The sequence below is a fragment of the Polyodon spathula genome, chromosome 15 (assembly GCF_017654505.1).
Source record: "Polyodon spathula isolate WHYD16114869_AA chromosome 15, ASM1765450v1, whole genome shotgun sequence".
NCBI classification, from domain to species: domain Eukaryota; kingdom Metazoa; phylum Chordata; class Actinopteri; order Acipenseriformes; family Polyodontidae; genus Polyodon; species Polyodon spathula.
This window is the reverse complement of record NC_054548.1, coordinates 1,925,774-1,949,140: the sequence shown is the minus strand read 5'-3', so window position 1 is coordinate 1,949,140 and position 23,367 is coordinate 1,925,774. Positions and strand designations below refer to the sequence as shown.

General features: G+C 39.5%; 1 protein-coding gene across 2 annotated transcripts in view; it reads right to left on the bottom strand.

Annotated features, from left to right (window-relative positions):
- LOC121327839 (von Willebrand factor A domain-containing protein 8-like) overlaps positions 1-23,367 on the bottom strand; it is a 103,433-nt gene that overhangs the window by 51,836 nt on the left and 28,230 nt on the right. The window contains exons 15-24 of one of the 2 annotated variants that reach the window (XM_041272087.1): positions 17,792-17,960; positions 15,238-15,315; positions 14,831-14,946; positions 12,478-12,581; positions 11,396-11,502; positions 9,150-9,221; positions 8,332-8,408; positions 5,938-6,013; positions 960-1,095; positions 358-477 (exon numbers count right to left, since the gene is read on the bottom strand). In XM_041272087.1, the coding sequence (XP_041128021.1) occupies positions 358-477; positions 960-1,095; positions 5,938-6,013; positions 8,332-8,408; positions 9,150-9,221; positions 11,396-11,502; positions 12,478-12,581; positions 14,831-14,946; positions 15,238-15,315; positions 17,792-17,960 (1,055 nt within the window). The remainder of the gene's footprint in view (positions 1-357; positions 478-959; positions 1,096-5,937; positions 6,014-8,331; positions 8,409-9,149; positions 9,222-11,395; positions 11,503-12,477; positions 12,582-14,830; positions 14,947-15,237; positions 15,316-17,791; positions 17,961-23,367) is intronic. The other variant, XM_041272088.1, reaches the window with a different exon arrangement.

Below are 23,367 nucleotides of genomic sequence, written 5' to 3'. Positions count from 1 at the left end.
TATTTGTCTTAGTGGGGCCCACTGTGCATCAACAGCACACAGGGCATTCGTGTACTTCCAGTGCTCTGAAAACATTTCTCTAATTTCAAAAGGAAAAAGCTTTTATGACCCTATTCAGAAATACACATTTGTAAGAATATTTTTTTCAGCTGTCACAGAAAGGGATTTTAGGAGGAAATATGAAAAGCTATGGAGGTTGCAGGTACAAAATAAGAAATCCAATTTTCAGCAAATAGTCAGTCAGCAAGGATAATTGCTGTGGCTTCATGTTCAGCAGCTGCCTGTCAGTCTAATCTCAGTTCAATCATCTAAAAGATAATACATCTAAAAAATCAATAATAACACAACATACTGTACCTAATGCTCCAAAGAAATCATTCCCCAGGAAAGGAAAGCCAGGTCTGTTTGCCAGCACAAGCATTCGGAAGTCAGGGTGGATCACAATAGCATTTGGCCTGCCTCTGGCAAAGGCTGGATCTGCAATAACAACCCTTCCATTCTCAAAAGGCAGATTTTATCACAAGAATTGTTGCATGTTAGGACAGAGGCTTCCATGGAAGAAAAGCTGGACAACATGGATCTCAAACATACAGATCAATCAATCAATCAATCACATGATAATTTAATTCTAATATATTCTTCTATCTAGACGTATACTCTAAATATGTATTGTACTAAACATTTAAAAATATATATTTCGTAATACCTTTATTATTTATATATTTTTATTCTATCCACTGGAAACTTAATTGAGAATAGAGAGATTATTCTTAACACATTTCATAAACCTTATTTTTTTATTTCTGTATTGCATTCTACGGTGTATATTTTGTGAGTTTTGCAAATCTACCTCTAGAACGCACTCAATTCTAAGTGAGTAAATAGTGAAATAAGCAAATAGAATTATTAAATTGTACAGTGCTGAAGGAAGGCAAGATTGATTATTGCAGTTTTCTTACCTGCAACAATTCTCCTTCCATCGGCAAGAATCATTTCTCCGCTCTCTACCAAAGTCTTTAAAATGCAGGTGACGTTGGTTGGGGCTTTGTCAGCTTCATCTATAACCAGGATGTGTCCCATCTTCACTGCTTTCACCTGGGAAAAGAGGGTTAAGAAACTGATATTCTATACCAAGATGACCTTTCCAAAAAATAGAACCTCAAGCACATTACTGACCCTCTTCTAACAAATGGCTATAATTAAAGGTGAAGTGCACTCCAATGATAAAGAAATAAATCAACAAGCTATACCCAGCCCCTTGATATATGCACAAGCTGCCACCGTGTTTGAAGCCTTCATCCCACTCTGTCACTAGGTTGCAAGGGTCACATCATATGTAAGTAAGAAAAAAAAATACAAAAAAAAAAATAAACTTACACAAGTTCGGTCTCACTTATGATTCTGCACAACTGTTTGTCATGGGCCATGCACCTTTAATTGGCATGTGGCTTTAATACTGTATCTAATTACACCGCTCCCGCCTCTCCTAATCACAGACTCACATTAAAGAGGGTTTTTTTTAGATGTTATCATAAAAACATTACATTCTCTTTCCCAAAATAACTGAGGACCTCAGCAAATCCCAAGTGTTCAGAAATTCAATAAAAACCTGCCTTAAAGGGAAATAAATCAATGGTTTGTATGTAATTCTGGAATTTAGGCCACCTACAATGGAACAAGTCCATTATAATCATCAGCTGACCTATAAATCAATTAAACATTAACTGTAAGTATGTAACAGGAAGTTATAGATTATTATACATTTTAAATCATTTACATACATTTCTGTGTTTATATATATATATATAGACACCCACACACACACACATATACATACAGACAGTAAGTAAGTAAGTATTCACCCCCTTGGACGTTTCCACAGTTTGTTGTGTTACAACCTGAAATCTTGAAGCATTAAAATGCGATTGCACCCCCACCCCCAGCCAATACCTAGTAGAACCACCTTTGGCAGCAATTTGCCTGTATTTAGCTCCATCCATTTTGCTGTCTCACATGACAAGCTTCGCAGTCCATGCTAATTGAACACAACCCCATAGCATGATGCTGCCACCACATTGCTTCACAGTAGGGATGGTGTTACCTAGGTGATGTGCTGTATTGAGTTTGCACCAGACATAACGCTTTGCATTTAGGCCAAATAGTTCATTTTTTGTTTCAACGGACAACATAATCTTTTGCCACATCTTTTCAGATTCTCCCACATGCTTTTTTGCAAATTCCAAGCGGGATTTTACATGGGCTTTTTCAGAAATGTCTTCCTTCTTGCTGCTCTTCCATACAGGCCAGATTTGTGGAGTGCCTCAGCTATTGTTGACACATGGACAGTTTCTCCCACCTCAGCCATGGAACACTGTAGGTCTTTCAGAGTTGTCATTGGCCTCTTGGTGGCTTCTCTGACCAATGCCCTTCTTACCCGGCTGCTCAGTTTGGGAGGATGGTCTACTCTAAGCAGATTCTGGGTAGTACCATATACCTTCCACTTGATGATCAACTTGACTGTGCTCCAACGGATATTCAATGCCTTTGAAATCTTTTTATATCCCTCCCCTGATCTCTGCATTTCCACAACTCTACCCCAGAGTTGTTTTGAAAGCTCCTTGGTCTTCATGGTAGTATCTTTGTTTTGAATGCATTACCCAGCTGTGGGACCTTACAGAGACAGGTGTACTTAATCTGAAATCATCTGAACCACTTTTATTGCACACAGATGGACTACATTTAACTTATAGCGTGAAGTATGAAGGCTATTGGTTGCACCTGAACTTATTTAGGTGTGTCATAGCAAAGGGGTTGAATACTTATCTAATGAAAACTTTTCAGGTTTTTATCTTTAATTGATTTGTTTTTTCACACACACCCCCCCCCCCCCCCACATATTGAAAGTGTTGAGTAGGTTGTGTAAATCAAAGGGAAAAAAACATTTAAATGCAAGATTTCAGGTTGTAACACAACAAACTGTGAAAACGTAAATCATGCTGATTTGAACTCGGCTCTCGCCAAGATAAGCACCAACTAAGACGTGCTTTGCAGTAAACTAGTGTGATCCATCTGCATCTCCATCCATTCGTGTTGTTTTCCATCTGATGATGTAGATATCCTTCTGTTGTCTGCTGAAGTGTAATGCTGGCTCCAGGGATCAGCTCATTTTGCCTTCCCAGCGCATCAGCACACAGAACGGCTGCGATGCTGGCTCCAGGGATCAACCCAGTGCAGTCTCCCCAGCGCATCAGCATGACAACCGTCTGGATTGAGCTAAGTAGGGTACATCTCTGGGGTCTTCAGGTGGGCACCTTCCATCCTCGGTGTTTCATTGACTAGCCCACGACACCTCAAGAGAGCTCAACAGTGATTCTGGCGTCCCAGCATCACCCCCCTCCATCCCCCACTCCGCTCAGCCCAGCTTACTTACCTGTACATCAGCATTGCTTTCTTTCTATTGTGCTTGAGATCCCCATCCAGAATCTTTCCAGTTCAACCACAGCTATTGCTGCTCCTTTCTGCTGCTTCAGATAAGTTCTTCACTGTGCGATGCAACTCTTGGCCACTGAACCCGACGTCTCTAACAATGCTAAGGTCAAACATCGTAGCACCTGGTCATGGCGCAAAGTAAACTGTCCTTGGCTAAGACCCACCTTACATCCTGTCAAAATGTGCCTTAATGTTGCAGGTAATGAACACAAAGGACATGAGGGATCCTCACCCAACCAGAAATTTAGGTTCTGTGGTGATGGGAGAACATCATATGCTGATCTGATGAGGAAACTGATCCTGCTCTGTTCCATTGTCCATAGGTCTTGCCAGTCGATCTTGCGTTGTTCCACACTCTCCCATCTCACCCATTCTCCCTGCTTGGCCTGGGAAACGGCTTTTACACACCTGATCTTCTCCTCCTGCTTTTGCACCTCATTGACTACCAGCTTCCTCCGTTGAGCCAGGGTTGCCTTGTGCCATGTAGAGGAGCTGAACTGAGACCAAAACCTCCTTTTCCATGCTGAACTTGCCCCATAATATCTCCGATTCGAAGGGCAGCCTTTGCATCTTCCACAGCTTTCTTTGCCGTCCATTTTCTTCCAGTTTTCAACACAGGTGCTGCCTCCCTTACACATTTGTCATGTGAATCTACTAATGTCATTTCCAGACAGACTTTGGCGCACTTAAACTCCTCGGTTAGAGTAGAGATTGGTAGCTGCAGTATTCCTTTACCATAAAGTCCCACTCTGCTGAGGCAGCATGGAACTCCCAATCATTTCCTGACGTATGAACTGATTAAAGCTTCCAGCTTCTCAACTGTTGTCAAGGAAACCTCGTACACAGTCAGTGGCCACAGCAGTCTTGGCAGTAGACCAAACTGAAAAAAACAGAGTTTCAGTTTGCCTGGTAAAGCGCTGCTGTCAATGCTCTTCAACCCTTCCACTGCTTGTTGTCTAACTTCTCCCACACGAACTGTGTCCTTGTCGTACCATCTCCCTAGACTTTTCACTGGCTTCTCGGACACTGGTGGTATTGCCTCACCATTAATGTAGAACCTTTTATCTACTATTTTACCTTTAATTATAGAGATGCTCCTTGATTTAGTTGGTTTGAATTGCATTCGTGCCCATTCAATGTTATTGGTTAATTTGCCCAATAACTGATTAGTGCAGGCTACTGTTGTAGTCATTGTTGTCATGTCATCCATGTATGCTCGAATTGGTGGTAGTCGCATTCCAGAAGCCAAGCGCTCTCCTCCCACTACCCATTTTGATGCCCTTATAATTACTTCCATTGCCATGGTAAAAGCCAGTGGAGAAATGGTACATCCTGCTATTATTCCAACTCCTAGGCATTGCCATGTAGTGCTGAATTCTGTTGAAAAACTAAATTGTAAATCTCCAAAGTAGGCTTTCACTAGATTTGTTATTGTCACCAGTATGCTGAAAAAATTAGATGCTGCCCAAAGAAGTTCATATGGCACTGAACCATATGCATTAGCCAAATCCAGGAATGTCACATGCAGCTCCTTCCTCTCCTTTTTTGCATATCTTTTATGACCCTTTGTAACAGATTGAGTCTCTCCTTCTGACTTTGTTCTACTTTTTTCCATTGCTTCCTCAACTGTCTCCTTTCTCTAAGCGTTCAGTCTCCTGCTGCCGTCAAGACTTTCCAGGAATAGTTTGTACTTTTTCCTTCCTTTTTTCAATCCCAAACCTCTCCATTCCATATGCATAGATGATGTCCTATATATATATATATATATATATATATATATATATATATATATATATATATATATATATATATATATCATCCTGTATACTGTATCAGTGAAGAATGAACTAGCTGTTGCAACAAACAGATCTTGCTGTATGTTTGTTTTAAAGATAACAATCATATCTTACTGATTTCCCTGTATAGCTTTTAATCACATCAATAATAACGTAACAGTTTAATCTGCCTACTGATTTAAGAGTCAAGGAAGAAGCCAGCATTTCAAATGACTAGGCTGTGAGAAAAATACATCAGAAGACATGAGAGAAATACATCTATTAAACATCTGCTGTGGTGCTTCCATACTGTTATCAGATTGAACTGAAAAACATGAATTCAGCATATAGTGGGCTATAGTTGCAATGATCAGGTGTTGAGCCCTGAGTAAGCTAGTCAAGGAACTTTTCAGGAAGAACGAAATTTTAGTCCTACAATGCTCAGGTTAGGGGAGCATCCAGCTTAATGATTAGATGACTGAAACCCTGCAATTGAATATAATCCTGATGTTAAACCAATACACACGGCTATGCTAGTGCAGGTACTGACAGATTGCTACTGTCACTGGACCTTCCTCTCCGAGAAGGTGTCCCAATCAGCCGGGCTTAACAGAGGAGGCTTAACATGATTGAAAAATGAGTAACAACGTAAATAGGAACAATTCAAACTGACCAGTGGGGAATCCTCATAGATGATAATACCATCCCGAACAGAGGGCTGCAGAGTGAGGGTCTGCACTGTGGTGTCTCTGCAATTCAAAGAAACATGTTATACTTACTAATTCACAATGATAGCTTCCTTCACATTACAGTCTGCAAGTGATGTCTGGAGAATATGGAATAGAGAATCCACCCCCACTGTGAACCTGCAGATTTTCAGTTTCTATAACATAAGGTCAGTATGCAACTACAGATCTAATACCCCATGGTACACTGGTATAAGTTGCAATGATGTCACTGACAGAGCCATGTGATAAATCCTATACTAAATAATTTCTTTCTTTACCATTTTCAGGAAAGCGTTTTTTTTTTATTGTACATGTTATGTATAAGTTATTGTTTTAGGGGATTTGGTGCGATCTGGCACAAAGGAACCCCTGCTTATTCTTTTACAAACCTTTAGAAAGACAGCGTGAAGTAATGGACATCAGGTTTCAATGGAGGAAAAATGTTTTAGCTTGTGCCCCTACAGCTAAAACTAAACATACTGTATTAGACTGGAATGTATTAAAGAGACACGAAGGGATGGTATCATAGTGTACACCTAACAAATCTGTGGAACACTGCAGCTTTAATCTGACCCATAGGAACGCAGCTGCATTCATTTTAAACACATCTGTGTTCTGCAGAGCTGTGATATCGGACTGTGTATCGTTCTGTTCACAGCCAGTTGAAATTGTAGCTCTCACTCGTGTGCCTGTCCCCAGTGTAAATGTAAAATTGCCAATTACAGTTTGTGTTTCCTTGGTGATACTGTACCACACAGAAACAAGGAAGCAATAATATCGACCATTTTTCAAAATAATATTTTTTACAAAACTGGAGTAAACTAGGTGAATGCAGTCCTGTACTGATCACAGAGAATGGGTTTGAGGAGTAAAACATGTTCTCTTAATCATCTCCTGGAAGTTTTAACCCTGTTTTACCCCCGGAAGAATACACAACACTGCTGTGTGTACGGGCAACCGCCTTGTACACAATCTACTGTACACTTTACTTGTTCAGAGCCTGACAAAACATTTTCTAGATTTAAACAGTGTTTCAAACCGTGACTGGGAAAATACCAAGAATAACTGAATACAAATGTACTTTCACAGACTGCAAAGTACACATTCAATAACATTTTAATCTGAAATATTACACACTTTTCAGTCCAAAAAAAGGTGCCCTAACCCTTTTAGCACATGACCTCATAGAAACATGTGCATATAAATTGTTTTATGCAGCCATTCCTTATATATTGAAGAGGTCCCTTTGAGAGAACAATTAGGACATTTCCATTCCTCTCAATCTCCTGCTGCAGAATCTATTACTTTCGCTGATTTTCTGTCATGGCTGAAGTGAGAGCCATGGCTGTATAGGCCTTGATTGTTATCTGCCCTTTAATGAATCGGTCAAAAGACTTTCTGTATTTTTTGCATTAACCATGGGAGGAACGTTTCCGAGTGACTGCTGTGCTGGATCAAGGAATATACTTAATGCCCCCGTAGTGATAAACAGTGTACTGCAATATGTTCAACCCTCTGATTTAGAGTGAATATAAAAATGTCTTCCAGTCAGCAATGTAAAAATCCACTACCGTTTAGAATAATTGAATAGAACCTGTTTTCTGTGCAATTACAAAACTTCATTTTGAAGCACAGGTATGTGTTGACAATATTTTGTACATGTTTAGTATCCAAGTACAATATACTACTTATTAGTGTAGTTTAGATTTGTGCTTGTGAAATTTTAAAGACATGTATTTAATAAAGAATTGCTGAAATAATAATATAAACACATTTTAGAAGTTGAACGTGTTATGTATGTGGGCTGCACTAGCAATCCGTTCCACCTTCAGTTTAAGTCTCATCATTGCAGTTAACACATGGTTAATTTCATTCATTCAATATGGTTGACTGACATCAATGGAGATCAACATCCACATCCTTTTTAGACACGCATCTGGGGAGCGATTTTAATACTAATATTATTTGTGTAAATTACTTGTCCTGTTTCACAAAGACATTTAATGCAAAGTGAGCCATTAAAAAATATACAATGAACAGTGTTCTAATAAGGAATTAGTGTTTGAAACCTTCCACGATCACTCTGGCCTATATAACATTCAGATGCTATTAATAACCCCCCTTGGATGTTTTTTAAGAGTAGATTTTATGAAATGTGACCCCCATCTCCACCTCCCATGAGAGGTGTCCCAATTTGCCATGAACAAAAATAATGTTGTTTAACCTTGGAAAGAGAATATAATTTAAATTGAATGCATCTTCAAGTCACACAAACCAGTGATGAATACAAAGCCGTGGGACACGTGACAGCCAGGCAGGCTTGTCACACCTCAACATACCTGTGAAGTTGCAGGTACTCCCTCGGCCTGTTCATGAGCTGCAGAAATCTGTCAACTATCTTGTTCTTCCCAACGCCCTGCAGGGGAAATGAATCAACAGCTTTTTAAAAAAAGACTAAAGACTAAAAGCAAATATGAATGAAATTCCTGGAAGCTGAGCTTTAATGTATAAATCAGGAACAGTAGTTTTGGTGCTCGGACCAAAATTAAAAAAAAGAAAAAAAAAAGGACAGTATGATTTAATGTGAAATTCCCACCATCCAATTCTCTTGATACATGGAAAGAGGACACAACAAGGGCTGACTTTCACCCTGCCAGGGAACCCTCAGTAATGGGTTTTCATAATGCAGCAAATCAAATCATAGCAGAACCTTGCCCCCTGGATTCAATGTAAAATTAGATTATTATGTAAATCTGACTCGAACTGCAATCATTATTCATGCTTTAAAAATAAACTTCTTATAAGAAACAGTAACAGGCATAATCTGTGCTAATGCAACTCATATTTCACATTTTTATGGTGTCATTTTGAGAGTTATATCGAGTAAGTTATTACAGGGAGCATGACAAACTGTGTTTTCCGTAACCACTTGCCAAAGCAAAGAAATAATTATACAGCTGCTGTTGTTTCCAAAAGTGAATCTAGGTTTGTTTAAAATTTCAGAAACCTCAGGTTTCTGTGGTGCATGTATATGGCTATGAAAGAGAAATATTAAACAGCACATTGTGGCTGTTAAGTAGGTCAGGTGACTATTCTGGAATATCTCATGCACAAAATGTATCTGAAATGTATCCATAACACAGGACTCAGACCTCACCTGGTTACCAACCAGAAGCAGGTGCTCCCCCAGCAGGAAGTCCTTTAGCATGTCCTCCATCACCATCATGTGCTACAGGAAACAGAAATTACTGGAGTAAAAGTACAGTAAAACAGTATTTCCTAAAGTCACTGATGAGTGCAGCGTCTGTACTGGTACCGATTACATAAAGTAAATCTGCATGAACCAATTACTCGAATATGCCGTTTGGGTTTGTGTTCTCCACAATAAAATAATCATCACATATTCAAGCAGCTGTCTGCAGAATGTGTCTAAATCTATGGACCCATAAATTTAAAAAATCGTGATTATTGTGGCGATCCAAATCTGAAAATGTCATTATCGTCCAGGAAAGATCTGTTTTGTCTTACCAATTTCTTACCACAAAAAGGCTGACCTACTTCAAGTTTAGTTGATCTATCTCATGAATCCAGTAATATATATTTTCAGTTTGTTTAATGCAATCTAAAGAAATATAACCAGTAGAATCATGACAGAGTTTTACTACATTTCACAGGGCGCTTAAAAAGATTACCTGAAGCACGTATTTTATTGTAATCCTTTCTCCTGCAGACCCTAACACGGCTATGAACATTTTGGTGGGGGGATTTATTACAGGGGCAATCACATCTATTCTACTGAACCAAGCTTGTCTTCTCATCAAAATGTCTCAAAACGTAATCCTGATTTTACACTTGGACAGTAATTGCATTCCACTTAATCAGATCTATAAAAAGAAGTTGGACATTTGCCTCTGGTGAAGATACAAAATGGGTTGCAGTTTATGATATGTGGCATAAACCCAATTCAGTCAAAGCCTTGAGCACTTTACACATTTGCACTCAATCTGCCTTCCTCTCTCTATTTACTGTACCTAGAGAAAACAGGCCACCTGAAAGTAGGACAAGCAAAGACTTCTTGCAGGTCCACAGGGACACCAAAGCCTAAAGATTGATTTATTGCAATCTTTCTTGACGCAGAGATAACTTCTTAGGGAGGCATTGAGACACACAGCCAGCCACTTTATTTCTTGAGAACTGGCAGAAATACAATTTTAATACATGTATTCATCTTTCACCTAGTGCTGCTTGAGCAATTTTCCACAAGTCTACCACCGCTTGCAGTGTGTAAGATGCACCCATAATGCATACTAAAGAGTGTTTGGTGTGTGTGTCTGTGCGTGCGTGTGCGTGTGTCTGTGCATGCGTGCCTGTGTCTGTGCATGCTTGCGTGTGCGTGCCTGTGTCTGTGTCTATGTGTGCATGTCTGTGCGAGCATGAGCGTGTGTCTGAGGGGTTGTAAATGTGGCAGGTATTCTGGTTACCTGAACATATCTGCTCACTGCTGGGTTTTAAGAACTTGATTTGAATATTTAAAAAAATAAATTATACACAGCAACCAAAACAGAAACGGGTGTCTGGAGAAATCCTGGATGAGCCATTCATTTCCTGACGCACACTTTTTGTGACCCAAGAAGTGATTTCAGGAAGTCCTCAGCCCTAGATTGTTTAAGTAATGCACAGTATAGAAGCTTATATTTTTCTTCGAACAGCAGATTTGCTGTTCACAAGTTTAAGGCTCTTAAAAAGCAAGAAGCACAATGGCTTCAATGCCCTTATCGCGTTGTGATGTTGCAGATGGAGGGGATAAAGAAAGGTTAAAAACAAAACAAAATGAATGCTAGTTTTTAAATAAGCCACAGAATTCACAGGATATTATTAATAGTAGCAATGGCAGCAGCAACAAAGGAGACATTTACATGGAGCCTACCTGCATTGTATTCAGATACAAATCACAAATGCTAAGGTGTCATCGGAACTCATTTATTTAGGCGGCACTGGGGTGATATAACCCATTTATGATTCTATTTTGATTAGGAGCTTGCAGTTAGGTTGCTTATCGTTTCAATTGAAATATTTCATCAGAAAGGGAATCCAAATCCCTAAAAACAAAATATGACTTTGAATACCTGGATACAAAACCGCGCTGCACTGTTTTGGACGACTGACCCAGAGGATTTGTTCAATCTTTGTTCTGAAAGAAAGCCTAAGCAGCTTGTTGTCAAACCAACTGCACTCAGCAACAAAACTCTGCGACAAGATGAAAATGATTCTATGGCTGTGATTTCATCTCCACACCTTACTAACAGCTTGAAAAGCATTCCTGGCTTTCCAGATCAGAACTGAATGAGCATAAGAAACAAATAATGCCTCCACTATTAAATAGAAAGATGATCATAAAATTACCTGAGCATTTTCATAAAACAGGATGTCAGGAACTTTCATCTTCTCATCTGGATTATAGACAGGAACAGAGACCTTTCCAATCTTCAGTGTTCCATCTTTTATTTCACCTACAAAATACATTTTTACAACGGCACCGTGTTAACTGTGGACAAAGAAATGGCTAGCCATAATACAGGACAACAGCACTAACTTTCTTATCTTGACTTTATATTGCTCTACAAAAGAATGACTCTGTAATAAAATGAATGGATTCTAAGCCACAAATAAAAGTAAAATAGCACAAAAGGCATTATGACCCTTGTGCAGCGCTGAAATACCAATAATGAAACGGACAAATACTTGTGGTTGGGCCAAAGTTTGCTAGTGAGGAAATGGCTGTTAACAACACAATTTGTTGACTTGAAACTCAAAAGTTGCTATATTTGCCTCTCTGCCCTGCTGCTATTTGTCATTAGGCACAAATTAACCTTGTGTAAATGCTTTTTGAATTTGGAGATGCTTTGCAAGTCAAGTCAGACAAAAGCTAAATCAGTTAAATATAGTATATAGTTTATTACTGTATCAAATGAGCTGAGGTTCGGGAACAGATATCCAGTTCAGACAGATGTGCAGTTTAGCACGCAGATCAGACTGGCAAAGCAAATAGTGAGACATAATAATTGAGATGAGACACAAGAGACTAGTGTGCCCTTTTGAGGTGTGGGATAGCAAGGGCTAGTTGGCAGATATGCTTAGAGGAAGGTCTCGGGACAGTCTTCTAATTTGGGCATGGTAAATGTGATCGAAAGTAAGGATCAAGTAATTTCTTTTCAGTATCCATTGACAAGCTTCATCTGTGGCTTCCAATGATATCTCTAATACAGCACTGAGGTTGCCAATAACCACCTGTCAACTGAAAGATATCTATAAGGCTATTTTCTTCATATTACAATTATTGGAACAGCTGTTCAGGAGACAACAAATTCATAAGGCTACATTTAATTTGGAAACCAGAATTCAAAAAAATATTCATAATCTGCCAAAAAACAACATGCTAGCCCATTATGTTGAGGATTCAAATAAACACAATAGAAAAGACTCACAACTTTTATCCTTTTCTTCCTGCTTTGACACAACGTAGCTGTCCACAATTCCAGAATCCAGTAAGTTCTTTTGCAAAGCAGATCTCGCAAGGTTAGGCAAAAACCTGCAAACACATAAAGAAAAACGTGATGTTAGTTAGCGGTCAAAACAAGTATGTCCAGTGGCACTGGAACAATTTTTTATAGTGGGAGTGCCGAAAGCCATTGAACAAAACTGTAACCCCTGTATATGATGGAAGCCATGCTGCCGCACCCCCAGCACCCCTCATACCAGCGTCCCTGAGTATGTCTGTAACATACATCCCCAGCCATGGCAGTAAATGAAAAAAGCTTCTAGTGTGATGAAAAAGCTGATGAGCATGAGTCGTATCACCAGTATGTACATAGTTCAGAAAAGCATTCTCCTGTCTGACAAACCTCACAAAAAGAGCTGGACATTACATACCTGGACTTCCAAAAAGCCTGTGACAGTGCTGCAAGAAAGACTAATCCTAATGCTGCAATCCGCAGGAGTACAACCATGCACATGCAAGTGGACACACAACTGGTTAAACATAAGAAGCAGAGTACTTGTAAGAGAGGAAACCTCTAGCTGGGGTCACGTATTCAGTGGGGGGCCGCTGGGCTCCTTGCTTGGACCCTTGCTGTCTTTCAACAACTTAATTAATTAGCAAGCTTGTCAAATTTGCAGTGCACACAAAGCTTAGGGGAGCAGCCAACATGCTTTCCTAACTTCTTCTGTGCAAAAAATGTGACACACAGATGTACGGATGTACAGACAAAGAGACAAATAGAGACAAATACTCGACACGGTCCTTTATAGTGAACTGAAGTGTATGACAGGTAGGACAATGGAATTATGTTGTTCACAACAACCAATTTAATACCAGAACTAACATTCTTATGGTCACTACAAACAGCAGTGCACAAGTCCTAGAGTCAATGAGACTACATACTACAAACAACAGAACACAAGTCCTAGAGTCAATGAGACTGCACACTACAAACAACAGAGCACAGATCCTAGAGTCAATGAGACTGCACACTACAAACAACAGAACACAAGTCCTAGAGTCAATGAGACTGCACACTACAAACAACAGAGCACAAATCCTAGAGTCAATGAGACTGCACACTACAAACAACAGAGCACAAGTCCTAGAGTCAATGAGACTGCACACTACAAACAACAGAGCACAAGTCCTAGAGTCAATGAGACTGCACACTACAAACAACAGAGCACAGATCCTAGAGTCAATGAGACTGCACACTACAAACAACAGAACACAAGTCCTAGAGTCAATGAGACTGCACACTACAAACAACAGAGCTCAAGTCCTAGAGTCAATAAGACTGCACACTACAAACAACAGAGCACAAGTCCTAGAGTCAATGAGACTGCACACTACAAACAACAGAGCACAAGTCCTAGAGTCAATGAGACTGCACACTACAAACAACAGAGCACAAGTCCTAGAGTCAATGAGACTACACACTACAAACAATAGAGCACAAGTCCTAGAGTTAATGAGACTGCACAAGTCCTACAGTCAATGAGAGCTGCAGTTTGCCCCCTGTCTCTGCCATTCAAAACTTGCTCTCTTCTGTGACAGCATTACTGTTTAATCCTGTTGTATTAACAGATGCCACACAACCAAGATCTGACCACTGAGCTAACTCAGCAAGAGCTGAAGCCATGTACCAGAGCACTGTTCAAGCACAGGTGCATTGATCAGTTTCATTATTTTGTCACCCTCCCTACTGAACTACAGTTTAAGCATCAATTCGCTTTTTTTTTGTTTTGTTTTTTACTCCAAAAAGACTAGCGCTACCATGCTGTATCTCCAAGAGGCATTAGCAAAGCAAAAGCAGTTCCTATATAGAAAAAAAACTTCTGTGAACACATTTCAACCTCAGTGTTTAAAAATACATTCCTCCGATTCTGTCAGTGCAATGCATTTATTACACATACAGCTATGGCCAAAAGATCTGCATCACCTAGACTTTGGATTGAGATGTAATTAAAAACAAAAACTATATTGAGATGTTTTATTTAACATCACGTAATCAAATAAACTAAAAAATGATAGTGCAAGTCTCTTATCTATCCAGTATGCATTTCATTAGAGAATTACACAAGCTAGGAATTGTACCCTTCGGTATATTGCCAAACTTTTTTTCAGATTGTTTTTGATTATCAGCAAGCATCCTGTATGATTACAACTCTTCCACTGGCTCTTGAAAAGCAGTTTTTAGTCAGGGCTTTAATTGGACATGACTTTCCAGGCAGTGCTTACAGTCAGTACTGTACTGATACAGCAGCTAACACATTAAATGGTGTGTCTGTAACTACCTGGAGAGGCAGGCTTTGTTTACAGCGTGAGAAATGCTTTCCTCTGGGTACTGCGAAAGACGTCGGCAGATCCTCAATAACTGTCTTGTGGACAAAGAAGATGCCAATGACTGGGCCTGTCAAAAACAAAACAAAATAAACACGTTACCTCCATTTTTAAAACAGCACTATTCTTACAACTGAGGCCTTACAATGCTTCACCAATATAAGAAACACTGAAGATAACCTCCTCATACATGATATGTAAGTGGCTTCTAATGGCAAAAAGCCCATCGTACAAAAAGCAGTTCCTTTTTGGTATTGATGTTAAAGAGCACTTAATCAGGTAAGACAGAATCAGCAATATGTAAAATAAAAAAGAGTGGGTTAAGCAAAATCTTATTAAAAAGCTACAGAATGGCACTCACTGTTGGGTCGTTCGTCTTCCGAAGTTTGTGGGTTAAATGCAGTAACTGCTCAACGGCATCCTTTGGAACATTTGGAGTCTGTAAAGCAGCAAACATAGTTTGACTATGTGTGTGTCTATATATATATAGTGCCTTGCAAAAGTATTCAGACTCCTGACCAATTCTCTCATATTACTGAATTATGGTACATTGAAATTTCGTTCTGTTCGTTATTTTATTTTAAAACACTTAAACTCAAAATCAATTATTGTAAGGTGACATTGGTTTTATGGTGGGAAATATTTTTAAGAAAAATAAAAATCTTGCTTGCATAAGTATTCAACCCCCACACATTAATATTTGGTAGAGCCACCTTTTGCTGCAACAACAGCTTTAAGTCTTCTGGGGTAAGTATGTACCAGCTTTGCACACAGTGTCAGAGTGATTTTGTCCCATTCTTCTTGGCAGATTTGCTCCAGGTTGTTCAGGTTGGCTGGACAACTCTTGTGGACCGCAATTTTGGTCTCATCTGACCACAAAACCTTCTCCCACATCACAGCTGGGTCACTCTCATGCTTTCTGGCAAAGTCCAGACGTGCTTTCAGATGGTACTTTTTGAGTAATGGCTTCTTTCTTGCCACCTTCCCATACAGGCCAGTGTTAAGCAGAGCTCTTGATATGGTTGACTGGTGCACCATTACTCCAAGGAAGCTTACTGCAGCAGATGAAAGACACATCATGCTTACTTCCCTTCGCAATCGGAAGATGTCCAGCAATGCCATCAGCTCCGAATTGGCAGAAAACAGTGGGACCTTGGTATACCCATCTACTGTCTGGAGAAGTCTGGTCAGAAGTGGCCTTCATGGAAGACTTGCGGCCAAAAATCCATACCTCCGACGTGGAAACAAGGCCAAGCGACTCAACTAAGCACAAAAACACAGGAACAGGGGTGCAGAAATATGGCAGCAGGTGCTCTGGACTGATGAGTCAAAATTTGAAATATTTGGCTGTAGCAGAAGGCAGTTTGTTCGCCGAAGGGCTGGAGAGAGGTAAACAAATGAGTGTCTGCAGGCAACAGTGAAGCACGGTGGAGGTTCTTTGCAAGTTTGGGGCTGCATTTCTGCAAATGGAGTTGGGGATTTGGTCAGAACTAATGTTCTCCTCAATGCTGAGAAGTACAGGCAGATACTTATCCATCATGCAATACCATCAGGGAGGCATCTGATTGGCCCCAAATTTATTCTGCAGAATGACAACGACCCCAAACATACAGCAAAAGTCATTAAGAACTATCTTCAGCATAAAGAAAAACAAGGAGTCCTGGAAGTGATGGTATGGCCCCCACAGAGCTCTGATCTCAACATCATAGAGTCTATCTGGGATTACATGAAGAGAGAGAAGCAACTGAGGCTGCCTAAATCCACAGAAGAACTGTGGTTAGTTCTCCAAGATGTTTGGGCCAACCTACCTACCGAGTTCCTTCAAAAACTGTGTGCAAGTGTACCTAGAAGAATTGATGCTGTTTTGAAGGCAAAGGGTGGTCACACCAAATATGGATTTGATTTAGATTTTTCTTCTGTTCACTCACTTTGCATTTTGTTAATTGATAAATATAATCTATTAACATGTCTATTTTTGAAAGCATTCTTACTTTACAGCATTTTTTCACACCTGCCTAAAACTTTTGCACAGTACTGTACGTTCATCAGCTTTCAGAAATGTATGAACAGAACCAATCATATCCAATCACATTCCTGCCAGTGTTGTCAATACCAAGTATTGTGACACATTGCACAGCAGTCCAGCCATTTCAGAATCCACATTGGTCACACCTGAGCTTAATGAGAAATCTCCTAAACACTACCGTCTCAGGTGTATTTCACTCATAGTAAATCCTGAAATGCTGATAGAAAGTACAATCTCCTCGCCAGGGATTAAGCGTATAGTCTTAGCATAGAGATGAGTCAACACTCTAAAAACACTGATAAAGTAAAAGGTATAAACATCAGGCACACCACTGAAAATAAGCTCAAGGTGAAAAAAATAAACAGGGCAAAGTCAGTTTGGCCACTTTGTGCTGCTGCCAGTAACCTGTTTTGTGCTTAATGATGGAATAAATAGAATATTATATTTTTTACTGAACTACAATCCCCATTTGAGAGGAGAACATATAGTACCCATTTTAGGGCATACTGTACATCTATCTGCAGATATTTACAACACGGAAATTGAAAGCGTCCACTGGAACCTGACTGAAAAGATTTCCTTCACACTAGGACCGAGTTATTAAAAACGGGGGGTGTATATATATATATATATATATATATATATATATATATATATATATATATATATATATATATATATATATATATACATATACATATATTAGTGGTTATTTCAAATACAAATATATTTACATCCTCTCTCTCTCTCGTATAACATATTGTACAGGAACTATTTTAGGTATTTTCTTACGACTGTCAAGCTGTGGTGGAGAAATTCGCTCAAAGCTGAATTATAATTTCTGATAAACCAGGAACAGTGTCTTGGTTCTGATGTACAGAGTGCTCACCATTGCTCTGATGATCTGGGTTTCCTCAGTCACTGTGAGAGGCTTGACGGTATGGAACAGGAACATGGTGAGTAGCTCTGGTCCAAGCCACTGCTGAGTGCTGCTGCCCACAACCGGGGGCTCCGCCAAGGCGACGATTCGAAAAGAAGGGTGGACCGGGAAGATCGATCTGAAAAAGAGGCCCAATCATATCTCAAAACCACAGAATCAATGACCATTCCAAGCGAGGCCCACTCACATCTCAAAACCACAGAATCAATGACCATTCCAAGCGAGGCCCACTCACATCTCAAAACCACAGAATCAATGACCATTCCAAGCGAGGCCCACTCACATCTCAAAACCACAGAATCAATGACCATTCCAAGCGAGGCCCACTCACATCTCAAAACCACAGAATCAATGACCATTCCAAGCGAGGCCCACTCACATCTCAAAACCACAGAATCAATGACCATTCAAGCGAGGCCCACTCACATCTCAAAACCACAGAATCAATGACCATTCCAAGCGAGGCCCACTCACATCTCAAAACCACAGAATCAATGACCATTCCAAGCGAGGCCCACTCACATCTCAAAACCACAGAATCAATGACCATTCCAAGCGAGGCCCACTCACATCTCAAAACCACAGAATCAATGACCATTCCAAGCGAGGCCCACTCACATCTCAAAACCACAGAATCAATGACCATTCCAAGCGAGGCCCACTCACATCTCAAAACCACAGAATCAATGACCATTCCAAGCGAGGCCCACTCACATCTCAAAACCACAGAATCAATGACCATTCCAAGCGAGGCCCACTCACATCTCAAAACCACAGAATCAATGACCATTCCAAGCGAGGCCCACTCACATCTCAAAACCACAGAATCAATGACCATTCCAAGCGAGGCCCACTCACATCTCAAAACCACAGAATCAATGACCATTCCAAGCGAGGCCCACTCACATCTCAAAACCACAGAATCAATGACCATTCCAAGCGAGGCCCACTCACATCTCAAAACCACAGAATCAATGACCATTCCAAGCAAGGCCCACTCACATCTCAAACCACAGAAAGGTCAGATGTGCAATCCAGGATTTTTAGAACACTTGTAAAGGCCAAAACACAATTAGGACAAAAGTTAAGACCATGAAAAATGTATGAACCCACCAGCAACTACATAATTTTGTTGATGAATTCACTTCGGACCCCCCCCATTGGCTCAGCATTAACAAAGGGATGACTTTGCATATCAGAGATCAAGTGTTCACACCGATGTTGCTTTTCTTATCTTGCCAAGTGAAATCTGACCACAGAATTACTTTACTATGAAAACATTGTGCATCCCATTAAAACTAAACCACTATGTGAACATCTTTGCTTCTATGAATTATACGGATAATAACATTAATAAATTATTGTTACAAAAGTACAGTTCAGAAATAATGCAGCTGCTAAGCCATGTAAGACTTTGTTAGACACAAACCATTGTAAGTTACCATATTTACTGGACAGTCTTGGTAACCTGTGTTCTTGTGCTCTTCTCCCCCATTGTGACAGAACATACACTAACCAGCCCTCTCACTGGTATTCACAGTGCACTCATGCACTGCAAGTTGTGTATTTTAAGGTAGAGGGGTTGCTTCTTTTTTAGGAGCGTTCTTGAGTGGGAAAGTCTTATGAACAATAACAATCTGATCTTACAAACAACTCCTAGTCCTAATGAATTTGGACAATAGAGGGTTTACTCCTTACAGTTATTTACAGTACGGAGCCATCAAAACTGTTGGCCCATTTGGATAGGTAACTACTATTTAACGGGAGGCCAGCTAAGCACTAAACTAAAACTGTTTGAGCATGATAAATATTTGCATTACATATATAAACTGACTGCTATTAATACACTACCCTTATTTTGATTGGCATGAACACTACCCCATGGGTAAACCTCAACAAGGCAACCGTTTTGTTTAAGAGAGTTTATATTTGAAGTTTCACAGTCCCATGTTTCAAACAATAATCTCACAGCATATATCTCTGAAATAAACATACTGCCAAATCCCACTTGCTTCACTGCACTTACAACAAAGAACAAGACCCCTGCTGCCAATTACATCTTGCAATAACCAATTTAATGAACTGAGGCTGAAAAAAGTGTTATGAGACTGGGAAACCCAGAGGTATCATAATCAGCCGCTCCAGTTATAGCAGTCACTCCAGACTGGGCTATTTCTATGAGACTGGGAAATCCAGAGGTATCAACATTATCAGCTCCTGTTATAGCAGTCACTCCAGACTGGGCTATTTCTATGAGACTGGGAAACCCAGAGGTATCAACATTATCAGCTCCTGTTATAACAATCACTGCAGACTGGGCTATTTCTATGAGACTGGGAAACCCAGAGGTATCAACATTATCAGCTCCTGTTATAGCAATCACTGCAGACTGGGCTATTTCTATGAGACTGGGAAACCCAGAGGTATCAACATTATCAGCTCCTGTTTAGCAATCACTGCAGACTGGGCTATTTCTATGAGACTGGGAAACCCAGAGGTATCAACATTATCAGCTCCTGTTATAGCAATCACTGCAGACTGGGCTATTTCTATGAGACTGGGAAACCCAGAGGTATCAACATTATCAGCTCCTGTTATAGCAATCACTGCAGACTGGACTATTTCTTTGAGACTGGGAAACACAGAGGTATCAACATTATCAGCTCCTGTTATAGCAATCACTGCAGACTGGGCTATTTCTTTGAGACTGGGAAACCCAGAGGTATCAGACTCATCTTCTCCAGTTATAGCAATCACTCCAGACTGGGCTAGTTCAATGATTGTATTGGATGTTATGATAGCTTTAAATCTAGAATCACTCTAGATAAAATAAAATTGGCACATCATATTAATTTAAAATCAATTTATAACCTCTAGCAATAATACAATGCAGCACAGTCCTGTCCATTTTACTTAGGATGCATGTTATAGTCTAACAATTTGGTACAGCTATGGCCAACAGTTTTGCATCATCTGGAATTGAAGGATTAAAAAAAACAAACAAAAAAAAAACTATATGAACACAAATGTAGATCTTTTATTTAACATAAAAAAAAACTACAACAATGAGATTGCAAAAGTCTACCGGAAGCCATAACAGTAGTACAGTATTTCATGTCAGATGAAATTCAATATGTTTACATAACATTATTCAGCAGGTTTCATTCGACTTTATGAAGCAAAATTTGTTAATTCTACAGGGGGATGCAAAACCTATGGCCATAGCCTTAGTTACTTCATTCTTAATAAACACAGAGTGATTTTCAAAGAGGCAAAATAAGTATGAGGTCGCAAAATGATATTTAATGCCTGACTAATGTAACCACGTCTCTTAATTTATATTGTTAAAGTGTCAACAAGTGAATTCACAACTCATTTCATCTACTTCCTTTGAAAGTCACATACAGTGCCTTTAGAAAGTCTACACCCCCTTTCAAAATTTTGTTGCCTTATAGCCTGGAATTAAAATGCATTAAAATAGTTTTTTTTTTTCATTTATCTACACATCCTACCCCACAACTTCCAAGTGAAAAAAGTATTCTAGAAATCTGTAGAAAATTTATTAAAAATAAAAAAACTGAGATAGCTTGGTTGGATAAGTGTCCACACCCCTTGTAATAGAAATCCTAAATTAGCTCAGGTATAACCAATCGCCTTCAAAATCACACACCAAGTGTGGAGTATGGTGTGTAGATAAGTGGAAAAAATCCTCATTTAAATGCATGAAACTCTGAGGCACTGACACAAAAAAATGTGAAAAAAGTTCAAGGGGGTGTAGACTTTCTATAGGCAAGGTACTTAGTGACCCACATCAGCTTTTAGAAACCACTTCTTATTTTGCTCCTTTTGAAAATCATGCTGAAAATGTTTCTCAATTTTATAAAGCTGTCAAAAAAGAGTTGCCATTCTGATATCATCCCTTCACTGTCTTCGAACCTTTATGATTTGCTCTGGTCTACTGACAATGACATGCCCCCTAGTTCCACTTTCTGATAAATGGTTCCAGACAGCTGCTTCTATTTTTATTAAGACAGAGCCCTGCATGTGTTCTGTGCGAGTTTCCCCTGACAGTGTCCATGACGCGCCACTGTCTCAGTCAGGATCCGTCAGGCTCTATTCCACCCTGGGAGTCATGAAGGACCAGGATCGACTCTGTCTGCCAGCAAACCTGCCCTGCTGTCATTTAATATGAGCAATTCTCAAAATAATTATATGTACATTGATCCGGAAATAAAGTAGGCAGCGCGGAAGAACAGTTATTATGCAAAGTGCTGCAGGGACATTATATATATATATATATATATATATATATATATATATATATATATATATATATATATATATATATATAAAAACAAAGCAAACAAAAAAAGATACAGCCATACTACCGGTGTAATTTAATGTTACACCCAAACTAGTTATATCCCATGTAAGCATTAACAAGATCTCCCTCAGTTCCACTATACACTTGTAGAAGAGTATTACCGTTCTGGTTTGTTGAATCACAAGACCATGATTTATATTTTGTACTGTTTTTTACTTTTCTGCTGCTGCAATACATGACTCGGCACGTAGAACATTCGACTCCAGAGTCATTTGAATTAGGTCCAGAGATGCCCTGGCCACGCTCCTATCTCTCAACACGCACAGCATGGGGCACTGGGGCTATCCTTTGGCTGAAACGTCAAACTGGGAGTCCCATCTGGTGCTGCAGACGTTCAGACAGCAATGGTTGACAGCAAGCGTAGAGGTGTTAGCAACCCAGGGATGTGCTAAAGCACACCCAAGAAGTATCAATGTCCCAGCAATGCAACCAGGGCTCTCTTGGTAAAAACACGATTTACAGAGATGTTTTCAATAGTAAGAAATAGAAAAGATGTGCCAGCCCTAAACAGGTCAAACCTGTTCCTGGCAGCAATCACATACAATTACTAACATTAAAGAATAACTTTTTATTGATCTATTCTGTGTCTTTTTCTGCCTGAGGTGTGTTTTACATTTTCTTGACCCATAATTTGTTTTTGTGAAAAACAAATTCTAGACAATCTGTGCAGTTGTGTTACAAAATCAAGATGCCACAAGCACAGAACATGTATAAAGGATTGCTTTTGCATAGCTGCTTAGAAACATGTCACTTCTGTCACTGGATTTATTTATTTATTTTATTTAATTAGTCTGAACTTTGTTTAATATATTTCCTGGAATCTGAATATTACAATTAATTAAATACAGAAAACGTAATCAGCAATTATAACATTTGACAGCAAAGAACAACGTGTTGTCTATAATATGCAACTGTAAACTGTACATAACTGTAAGGAGCAGCTTTTTAATTATAGTTTCACCTCAAGACCAGTCCAAGAAACATGAGAGAACTGGAAATGTAACTATGTGTGAAATAATAAACCATATTAAGCTTGTCTGAGTAATACATTCCTAATTACTAGTGTCTGACAGTCATTACAGTACCAAGCTTGTGACTGAATGCAGTCATCTTAAGCTGAAAGCTTTCTTGTGTGTCTTGA